Source organism: Bacillus rossius, chromosome 1 (assembly GCF_032445375.1).
Source record: "Bacillus rossius redtenbacheri isolate Brsri chromosome 1, Brsri_v3, whole genome shotgun sequence".
In the NCBI taxonomy this organism is placed as follows: Eukaryota; Metazoa; Arthropoda; class Insecta; order Phasmatodea; family Bacillidae; genus Bacillus; species Bacillus rossius.
Window position 1 is genome coordinate 58539756 of NC_086330.1, and position 12007 is coordinate 58551762.

The 12007-nt window shown below is 41.4% G+C and overlaps 1 protein-coding gene across 11 annotated transcripts in view; it reads right to left on the reverse strand.

Moving 5' to 3' along the window:
* LOC134536437 (calpain-A-like) overlaps positions 1-12007 on the reverse strand; it is a 221877-nt gene that overhangs the window by 110824 nt on the left and 99046 nt on the right. For 4 of the 11 annotated variants that reach the window (XM_063376186.1, XM_063376158.1, XM_063376170.1 and 1 more), the window contains exon 1: positions 10056-10380. The exons of the other annotated variants lie outside the window; for them this stretch is intronic. In XM_063376186.1, coding sequence (XP_063232256.1) covers positions 10056-10307 — 252 coding nt within the window. In that variant the 5' untranslated portion in view covers positions 10308-10380. Of the gene's footprint in view, positions 1-10055; positions 10381-12007 lie in introns of those variants that run through there. 11 annotated transcript variants of the gene reach the window in all.

A 12007-nucleotide genomic window follows, 5' to 3' on the forward strand; every position in this document is an offset into this window, starting at 1 on the left:
TTTATCAAAATCTTTTTTAAAAGATTTTTGAAAATTTATGTAATAGAATAAATTTATGAAATATAATAAAAATCATAACTTTGACATTATGTGTAACGTACAATCAAATAACTTCTGTGGTAAACCTTTTTATAGATAGTCTTAAATATTTGTTTAATACTATTTATTATACATTTAACAATTACTGATAGGGTGGGGAAAAAATTGGTGGAGGCAACAATTTGTAACGCCCTTAGTATGTGTACTATCTAATCCACCTAAAATTTACATAAAATGTATATTGACAAATGATAAATTTTTATAGATTGTGTTTATTTATTTATCTCCCCCCCCCCCCCCCCAAAAAAAAAAATCTCAATGGCGCAACTCGCTCCATACATCCCCATTGTGGGAGGGCTTCGTACTCGAGATGGAAACCTAACGATCAGGTATTGGAGTGTTCGGAGAATGGGAGAGGGGGGTTTAGAGACTCGCACATTCAAACTGACGCGACGGCGGTGGAGGCGTATGACGACACAACCAGCACTTGTTGCTGTTTGACAAAGGCCGAACGCGAAGCGAGGATTGGTTCGGTGAAGAGGATGTGGATGGTGACAGGGGGAGGGGGTAAGAGAGAGAATACAGACGGAAATATGAATGACGCATGACGCCGAATCGATACGCTCATATCTCGCACCCCACTGCTCCTGTTCGGCGGCCCGGTTAGCCGCCCCTGTCGGAGGCAGCGAAGCGGTCGAACCCACTGTGGGAATCGCACCTGCGCTCCTTGGGGCGTCACGCGACGGACAAAGATGGACCCCCTCGGTTAATTCAATAACCACACATCGGGGGGACGTTCGCCCGCGCTGGGAAACAATCAGCCCCAAAAACCTCCCGGTCCCCCAGCTACGTTAACAAAAATTACGTCAGCGTGCACCACCAACGCACCACGCCCAAATTCTTAAGCTGGCGACTAAAGAGAAAGTCTATAAATAAAATGTTTTTATGAAATATCATAAAGTTCAAAGAATAGTAAATAGGCAACGAAACGAGCGAGAGCATACGATGATGCAATAATTGCTTTATTTTTAAAATAATTTACTGGGCATACGACATTGCTGGCTTGCGCTGGTTGCTATAGAAAAACCTGAATAATCGACAACAGCGATGAGTACATAAACACTCATAAAGAACAAACAATATATCGGCAGCACTGTTAGAAGTTACAGTCAATTTACGGACATTTCAACGAATAATTCACCTCGAATAAACGAAGAGTTCTTCGTATCTGAGGACTGGATCTTCGTGAATACTACGAAGTGGTATTTCTAATTCAGAATTCAGTTTTTCCGTATACAAAAGGTGAACACACTCGTGGAACAAATGAGTGTGTTTTTTCACGGGTGTTAGTTTTTAAATGTTTTTCTTAAATACTACGATTACTCTTTGTGGGTTCATGTTCAAAGTAAGTGAACTTCTGACCCGTAAATTTATGAAAATAAAGATAAATATATGAAGATCCATAGATAATTTGTAACCAGCGATCTTCGTAAATTTAAGGTGGAAATTCTGTGCAGTGTGATGTCAAAATGTTACATACCTACACCGCACAGAAAGGTCCGTGGAAAGAATTCAGTCAGCGAAAAAATATATATTAAAAAAACACATAACAGCCATTGTACGCCAGCAATGTTGTTATGCCCATGATGATTTTGTAATAAATATTTCATCGTGCAAGAATCTTTTAAAGAATGTATTCGCTTTAAATTTTACATAGGGGTTACCAACTAGTTATTTGTGGTAAAAAACATTACATTTGCAGGAAGAAAAATTAATACTTTGCACCGGGTTTAAATTGTTGATATATACAGTATATTATATATATATATATACATACATACACACACTGTTCAGACCAAGAGTAAAATCACACTGTCCTTTATAAGAAGAGATGTGTCCTTGAAATCCTAGAACTTTTCACGAATATACATTGTTCCGAATAGTAAGGATGGGTTTCTTAGGCCACTGATTCAAACAACCAAATTATCTTTTTAAAAAAGGCGGCATTTAGAGAGAAACAAGTCTTAAAAGTATACCCAAATTCTTCCGACGCTAACTCAACTTGTATTAAAAAATAAATCCTTCTGTAGCAATCATTTGTTTGTGCAAATATATTAGCGATCTATTTCTAAACAATATCTAATTGGTGTACGTTCAAGTTATCAATAATCTCTTCTGTATATAGTACAAATGTCTATCTGCGTATTTGTTCGCTTACTTATTCTAAACTACACAACGGTATTTTGATGCGGTTTTTTACCATCATGTAAAGAATTTCTTCCAGAATGTATGTGTATATTATTAAAATTAAATATAGTATTCAATTTAAAGTTAATGGAGAAATCTCTCGATGTTCGGTAATCAAGTTGTAAAAAGATGCTTTTATGGCACTTACGTGGTATAGGTACGCTGACTTATACATTACTGATACATTACATGAAGTGCAGAATTGTATGTCTTTAAGGACAACAAAAAAGTCCGCGATAGCATATTTCTATCTTCTGGAGGTGACCCACAGTAACCAATTTTATCTTAATGACACCACATTATAGAAGCTCGCATCCGTGCGAAGCTGGGACGGGTCGCTGGTTTAAAAAAGATATTAAAAATTTGAACAGCAGTTGGCTGGTTCAAATAAAGACTATCATCAAATTTATTCTAAAGGGAACACAAGAAAAACCTGAAAGGGCACTAAGGACGTTATTCCAAGACGTTCGGGTAATGTAGCGATTATGCACTGCCTTGTCGAAATACAACCGTAACCTAACTCGCGGGCCGTATTCCAGAACGTGTCTCCAAACCGAATACCAGTAAGGAAACCAATTGACAACAGTTTTAATAAACTGGTTGCAACGCATTATAGCGGACTGTGCCGTGGATTAGGTATTAAGGCACGTTTTATTTAAAATTTTGTTATCTTAAATATTTTTGGAAATATTTTTTTTACTCCTCTTATATCTTTACCACCGTTCTCAGAGGCGAGCTAATTTTTTTTGCCAGCCTAATGCTAGGTTTGCAGACTGGCTAATATTCCTCCCACCTATAGGTACGTCGGAGGCCGGTAACTTAATTTCTCCGCATGACTAAGATGCATACAGCAGCTTCGTGGAGCAGTGCTGAGGCCTGCTAACTTTGTCACGAATAGGTATAAGGTTCACTAGCAGCAAGACACGACAGAAGGATCCCGTGGGCCTTGCGTCCCACAGACCATGCGTTTTTTGAAGCCATCCCCCCCTGCTCCCCCACCCTTTCTTCTCAGAATTGAAGCCAGGAGCGACGACTGCTTGTAAACTCCTGGGGACGGTAACCGAATTCAAGGCCATCTCAGGCTTGACAGCCACAGATACGATTCTGGTCTTTAACGACATCTAGCGACGGCCATGGTCACTAACACCACTCGTGGGCGTCGGCAGCGCCGTCACTAGCGCGTTCGCGCGGAGGTAACGACAACCTTTCTCCCCTTTATTTCTCGGGCCGCTAGGTGGCAAAACTGGCTGCTCCATAAGACCCTAGCAGTGACACTCTTGTTGGCCACAAGTCAATTTCTTAGTACTTCTTCTCGCCACCAAAAGATAGCGGTTCAGTCGCGCAGTCACTCCAGTAAGATCTAATATATTTTATGCAGGACACCTTCGGGTGGGCTTGGTAATTTTCGGCTCAGAGCCTAACCCCCTCCAATTCTATAGAGATCCCGCGCTTATGATATACTGACGATATTCCGCGCTGAAGGGATTTCGGTGCGCGCCTCCTGGCTGACTGGTACCTCTTTGTCGCTGCGCTCTTCGGCGAATTATCAGCATCGCATCTTGTATTATGTAGTCTTCTCAGACTATAGGGATGAAGTCCCTATCTAAAAATTTAGATTAAGCAGTCAGTAGATTAGTAAAAAGTAGAGAAACTTAGTTTTTTTTAATATTTTTTTCTCTTAAATTATGGTGACTCCCGCGTCTACCGCGAATCGTGGTTCGGGTTTTCCGAAACGAGATGCCCTCTCCTGAGCGCAAGGTAAGTCATCCTCCCTTTAATTTCCCTCTATTGGCCTTTTGCGCCATTTAAGTATACTGTCTAGAACAGGTCTGATTTTTTTGGAATTTGGACTTCTGTTTCAGACAGGGTTCCAAGTTTGGGGCAACCAAAATTCTCTGGCAGAACCTCTAGAGTCGGATTCTGATCAGAATCCACCATCTTCAGGCCTACTACCTCGATCACCGTCAGTCTACAGCCCCAGGTGATACCCGCATCATTTAATCATTTTCTTTACGAACTCAAAAATAGTCTAACCCAGTTAAGGCAGCGGACAGTTAAAGTATTTCGAGGAGAGGAAATTCATATGATGTTTTGCAAAGACTATATGTACAACCTTTAAAGTTAGCTATGTTAATTTCATTCATTTCTTTAAATATTGTAATTTATGTTAAACATTTAGGGCCGGCCCTGTCGTAAATAAAGTTAAAGAATATAATATAATAAGTGTAATAGTAAGGAGTTTATGTAAGATCACTTATCAATGAAAAACAGATGTTACAAAGGAAAATTTAAACAATTAATAAAAAAATAAAAAATAAAGAACAATGATTAATAAAATAAGGAAGTCTATAGACGTAACTGTTGTTTTTATTTAATTAATCTATAATAACGATCCTTTTTCTCCCAGGTGATCATAGGGAGTCACTAAATTTTCTTTGTTTACTCCTATTGTCGCCTCTTTTGTTGACTTTTGATAACTATTAAATGAGGGCCACAGTGTTAAAAGTTTCCAAATCTTTGTACATACTTATTTAATAATTCTTTAAGACACTTGGGGTAGTACAGGACGTTTCGCAACCATTGATACCAGGAGCGCACCAACAGGGGGGGGGGGGCGGGCAAGGGTATTTTGCCCCCCCCCCCCCCCCCCCTCTGAAACCTCTAAGTGGGGGCAAATGGGGGCAAAGAAAGTGCTGTGTAATCAATTTTTAGATAATAAAACTGCTTAAATAGCACCATTTTCCACCTTGAAATACCATTTTTTTCCCGGGGGAGGACCCCCGGACCCGCCGCTACAATAAGGGGGGGGGGGGGGGGGGAAATCGATGATTCTTTATAAAAAGGTATATTGCCCCCCCCCCCCCTATTGGAAATTTAGTTGTTGCGCCCCTGATTGATAAAATTATTACGGAAAAAATTTTGAGTTAGCAGCGCCACTCACAAAAATAGAACCGCCATTATATTATCCAAGTACGTTTAAAGTTGTTAATGTTTATTGTTGTCGCCATTAAAGTGGACAGAAAGTATCCCCGGATATTTTCGCTATCATAAAGTTTCATTCGGCACAACAACACGCTTGATGCGTTCCCCGATGATCACATAAGTGACTATATACACGTTAATGGCACCAGACGCGGGTCCGCCATCTGGATTAAACCGACGATACATTGAGCCATGCGCATGCGCGGAATTTGAGCAACATATCGGACACCTAAATCCGCTGAAAACAAGGGGCTGGCCGTGTACTATCGTGCACTGTAAATACGGTTAGGGTACAGGTGTGGCGTATTCAACACCTAAACCCTTATTTTTTTGTCTTGGGATACCGGCCTGTGGATGCGTGTAAGGATGCCAGCGACTTGTCCTTTCACGAAAGGATGCATCGGCAATACTGGTAGCCGGGGCCACATCATACGGTTGCGCCTACCAGTCTCTCCTCGGTGATTTTCATCTCGATAAATTGTTTACATGTTAGATCTTGATAAATTTACTACGTGTACTTAAGAAAAGCTGTCGAAAGAATATTCAGCTAAAAAAACAGCTACATTCATTGCCGAGAATCACGCGTAGTTTTCACTCCCGCCGCTAGAATTTGTAGCTGCAGCAGCTACGCCGACTATAGAATCATTCGATTTGCAGGAGCGAATTTTTAATATACATAATGAAACGGTTCCGATAGAAGCGATTAAGACTTGGAAAAATATACTAAACCCCGGCTTTGGGCCCGATTTTCAATAAGGAATTTTATTAAACTACTGCCCTCTTAGTTAAAATTAACCAGTTAATGCTATAAAGTTTCACGTTGCCTTTGTGAACTTTGGTTTGCACCTTCCTCCACAGATGACAGCACCGTGGTTAGATACACATTTCCGTTCCATGCGATTTCCGTTCCATTCCCTAAATTACTCCTAGCAAATGACGAATACCAAGAGCTGAGATGTTACACCTTTAAAAAAAACCTGCAAAAGTTATAGCCGCAGCGGCAGAAACGCATAGTGACCGGCCTGAAGGTGGGGTTCCTATGCAGCGGCTGACGCACAGCACTGCTACGAGGGAGTGTCATGGGACTGTTTCCCATGATGCGTCAGCTGCACGCGGCAGTCGCCAGGCAGTGGAGCCGCACGGCCACGCCGCTAGAGAGCAGTGCAGGCGCAGCCGCACTACAAAACGGCCGAGGGAGAGGTACTAGTCACAGTTGGGCAACATGAGAGACTGTTCAAAAATTATAGAAATTTCTTGCATGTTTATTTATTGCTACAAAGACTAAATCTATAGGGAAATGTTTTGAGATAAAAAGCAATATTTAAGGATAGATAAGGTTCCGAAAAGTAAATTGTGTTATCAGTTTAATCATATGTTTATTAGTTTATTATTAGCTGTAGCGTCACTAGTTATTTATTAAAATAATAAAGAATACGCTAAGTGCAATTCATAAACCAATAAAAATCAGAGAGAAGATAGTTTAAAGGATTGATCGTCAAAAAATCACTGTATTATTCTACCTTATTAGATAATTTAAGATTGTGATTGTATCAAAAATATTTTTAAATGTTTAGCTTTTAGTAAGAATCAACTGATTGGATGTTTAAAACAACATTATATAGCCCTTATTTAAAGGGAAAAAAATCAACAGTTGTTTAACCATTCCCCTCGCACAGTCGCGGTATAATTTCTATACATTCAGCTTCTAACATTACATAAAGCAACAAACCGTGCTCAGTCATCCTTTCAGGACTGGGATCGGACGGTGACTGACGCTTTATAGGAATCACCTGTGTCAGCCATGCCGATTCAGACGCTGCATAGGAATCGCACCTGGAGGATCCTTTCACCTAATCGGAAGGTAAACAAAAATGACCGGAATCCATTAAGATGCACTTTCATGTAATCCCTCGGGGTAAAGTGACCTTTGCGGAGGTACTCGGAAACGGCAATGGAAATCAGAAAAGTGTGACCGCATTGCAACGCCCTCACCAACCCAGCTGTGACGCAGCGGCGGAAAGTGCGGTGCACTGCGTGGCGGCAAATCGCCGGCTCGGGACTACTTCCGCCCCAGATAACCTTGCGTCGCCAAGAGAGACTGACTGCACAGACCACGAAAGCGACGGAGGTTTCCAGCCAACGCCCGGCTAGCGCGAGACAGCACGCGAGTTTGTATTTCGCTAGCCACGTGCCGTATTTTAGGATATTATGTTTTTTTCATTAAACAGTTAATACTGCGTTTCTATTTGGTTTTGTGAACTTTGGTTGGCACCATCCGCCACAGATGGATGCACCGTGGTTACACATTCACGTTCCGTGCGACTACCGTTCCATTCCCTAAATTACTCCAAACAAATGAGGTGTGCCGATAGCTAAGATGCTACACATCCAAAAGTGAAGGGAAAAAAATGTTGCCATCCTCGTATATCTTCACGGCCTCCCAGCAACAAAGCCGTCGGTGTTAAAATCTCGGCTGGGACTTGCCGAATGACCGCAAACAGGTATTTTTCTGCAAACACGGTCAGTAATATTGCCTATTTCAACCTAAAAATAATTTGACCGACAGTACTTCAACTTTAAAGTATTTTTCTCCTGTATTTCTAACACATGACTTTCGGTCTACTAAATGCTACCAGGAATAGTTTTTAGATGAACCTCTATATCTTTAGCACATGGTCAAAAGCAGGAGCGCAAATCTATAGCATTCGCAAGGTTGGCCCGCGGAAATTTCACGGAAAAGGGGGGGGGGGGGGGGGGGGGTTCTCAAGAGTTTTGCACGTGGGACTAACCGACACGTCATCTCAGGTTACGATGCTTGTATTAAACTGCCCATTTTTGCCTACATGTATCCAATAAAAATAAAACTTTAAAATATACAGAAAGTTTTCCATAAGTTTTTCGACATCAAGCCCATTTCACAAACACTTTTTTGCAAGCGCAAGAAACCAACCCCAACCCCCCCCCCCCCCCCCAAGTGGGGGGCTTTTTCATTCCAGGAGTTCCGCCCCACCCTGGGATCCACGCCCATGGACTCAAAAGGGCACAAGTCTTATAGCAACCAAGTTGTTGACATGTGCCCTTTTAACCATACACTAAAGATATAATCCAGCATATTGATGTCAAGATATTATGAACGCCTCTGAGGTTTGTGGTCGCGTGTGCAGAAATCTGGTCTTGAAGCTATAGTTATATATGTGTGTGTGTATATGTATGTATGTATCTAAATATATATATATATAACTCAAAGGTGACTGACTGACTGACTGAGTGATCTATCAACGCACAGCCCAAACCACTGGACGGATCGGGATGAAATTTGGCATGCAGGTAGATGTTATGACGTAGGCATCCGCTAAGAAAGGATTTTGATTAATTCTACCCCCAAGGGGAATAAAATACCACTCACTGACTCACTCATCACGAGATCTCTAAAACTTTACACCCGATTGACTTGAAATTTAGCATAATTACTCATTTTGTGATGTAGACGCTCACTAAGGACGGATTCTGCGGAAATCCGATCCCAAGGGAAGTTTCGGAGGCGTAATATATCAAAATTTCCAGTTTTTGGTAGGAAATCACCATGGCAACGGCTGTTGCTTTGTTGATGCTTCATTCATCTCTATGGCAACGACTATTTCATTGTTAGTGCAGTCCTCATCACCGTTGAAATATTGGCGGGTACTTTAAATATCAAAAATTGCCCTTTTTTCAATAATATATATTTTACAGACTTGAAACTTCACAGTAATATACCTTATGTTACGCAGGATGACATTTTCCGAAAATTAGATCCCATGGGTGGTTAAAACCAGGCAACAGTGGGTACATTGTCTGCATGAGAACAGGATTTTGCATTGTTCATGCCTTCTGCGTCTCCATGGCAACGGGCATCGCGCGGCAGTGGCGTAACCACAAGGAGGGGCATGTATAATGAGCGGCGCAAGAGTGATCTGCCTGTAGACTGCCGTAGCGAAGTACGGGTACATCAGTTGTACGTTGCGTGCACGAGTCGGGAAACCATCGGTGCTATTCATTTTCTCTCTATTTATTTACCATTACTGTAAATGGGAGATGTGGCTTAATTTTTTTCCATTAGTATAGCAGTGCGAAGCCGGGTCGGGCAGCTAGTGTATGTATATAACTGAGTTGTGGGCACAGAACAACTTTGTTACAGATTCGATGTTCATAAATTTTCACGAGTCAGTTCTACCCCACTACAACCCCAAATGTGAATCACTCAGTATGTTATATATATATATATATATATATATATATATATAATAGGCTGTAAGTTCCTTTTTCGGTACTGTACATCAGGTGGCTGTGGGACATACAAACTGTGTGCTGTATTCCCACGGTTATCACAGTTTTTGGAGACTAGAGTACTTAGTTTATATTGCATTAAGAAGCATTAGCCACGCAGTTTCATTAAGGTAAGATGAGAGTCAATAAGTGGTAAGCCAAATAAAAGGAAATATTTTAATATTATCTTATTATACACATTTATGTTACCAAGCGAGGGTTAGAATATGCCATACATAATGTTGGTGGTATACTTAGCATCATTTCGGCGTATAAAGTTTATATATATAACACCAGAAAAGTGTGAAAACTGACATTTCTACTCCTAATTCGTCTGAACTAACTCTCCCGAGATCCACGTGTAAATATTTCGACGAATGATTTCTTTGCAATTCTTTATCTTCCGGGCACGGTGCCGCGTTGCCGAAGACACGGCGGGGGGGAACGAGGGGGGGATTGTAGCGACAGGGGAGGGGGAGTACCTTGAACACCTTGTGGCAGACTCCCTTCACCTCGACCTTGACCTGGGGGTCGCCGCGGGGGCCGCAGCACGGGGCGCGCGGGGACGACGCGTCGGGCGCCAACGCCACGTTCTGGTTCGCCTCGTCGGACTGCGTCCTCTTGTACCCAGGCGTCTGCCGCCACTTGGGGGTGCCGGCGGCGGTTGCGGTGATCGTGCGCCCGGGGTCGCGCACCACCGTCAAGCGCGAGACGTAGCGGTCGTTCGCGATCATGGCGGCGGCGCGACTGGGCCGCGGGGGCCTCCGTCGCCTTATCGGCCGGCCCTCTAGGAAGTGGCGATACGCCCCGACCGGCCCCGTAATTTGCTAGCAACGAACCCCCCCCCCCCTTCCTAGATTGCGACACCAGTTTCCCGGATGTTCCGCTCCCTTCCTCCAGAGGCGCCGTGTATATATGTACACACACGCACGCACGGCCCCGGGTCACGTGTTCTCCGCTGGGACGCGACATGCATGATACAGGTAGAAAGATGGTCCCCTACGCATTAGGCCATCATTGACCCTAGATTTTCGGGGACCCTGAGAGGGGGCCTTAAGCCCAACCCCTCACACGATACCCGATTTCCGCCATACCTTCTGAAGTGGGCATAAAGTTTCATTTGGCACACCAGTACGTTTGGTTATGTCCCCCAACGTTTACGAAAGTGAATACATACGGGGTTTATGTTGCTACACGTGCGTCCGTCATCTTGATGACTTCAGCTCGTGGGTATAGCAGGAAAATAAAACATGTTCTATTGCGGTTTTGGCTAACTAACACTTCAGATATGAAAACCCAGAGCCAGACCCCTTGGAATGATACTGAAATGTTACCTACACGAGAACAGGCGCGTTAACAGGTGATCCGGGGAGGAGGGGGAGAAGCCCCGATACATTAAAAAATATATATTTATTTATTAATTATTTCAAACAACGCCAATCTGGAACTTAAATTTCTACGATGGTCTTGTTAATTTTAATGTTTTATATGAATAAATGTTGATATTCTTTACTAGTGTTAGTTTTATAAATATCAAAGATTAATTTTTTTTTTTAGAACAAAATCGTGAAAACTCAATTGTACCGAGATATATGGACCAGCACTTAAATTACATTCTTATTCATCCTTTTTCCCATGGGCAAACATGGATAAAAAATGAAAATGGCGTGTAAACGTTCATGTAGCTCTTGTTCACGAACTTTACACCCACCATAGCGTTTTTTGAATATATTTTATAAGTAACACTTCTTTAGACACGTTGTGGAAAAATGACGAGTTTTTACAATGCGCGCGCCATGCAAAGAAATTTTCACAAGAAGATGACAGACCTACGTGTATAAACATAAACCCATAATATAGCCACTTTCGTACAAATTAGGGGACATACCAAACGTATTGGTGTGCCAAATGAAACTTTATGATACTAAAAATATCCTGGAATATTGGTATTTGGTAAAATAAATTAGTTATAAAAAGAGTAATTTCAAGTTTTAAAAAAACCTAAGGTTAGGCCTACTATTATATTACATATTCTCATTCCAACTTTCTGTCAGGCTTCGTAGCGAAGTTAACAAGCTAAAGGACCATGATTGAAACCTCTGTGGATTTTTTAATTACAAATTACGGGATTATACAAATTGTGCTTTAAGCAAATACATATATACACATTTTGTTTATAAATACATAGTTCAGTCCTTTGGATTGATTATTTCATACCAGTTGTCCAATATTCTCTATTTTTAATTAAAGTAGTATTAAATTACGTTTTCTAGAAAATAATTACCATAAATTTGCATATGCATTACAAACAATTTTTATAATATTACAACTATTATTTAATACATAATGTAATGTAATGAATTTTAACAAGATGGGCAGAATTTTTATAAAATTACTTATCGAAAATTAGGTCCAAGCCGGGTTTTAGTATTTT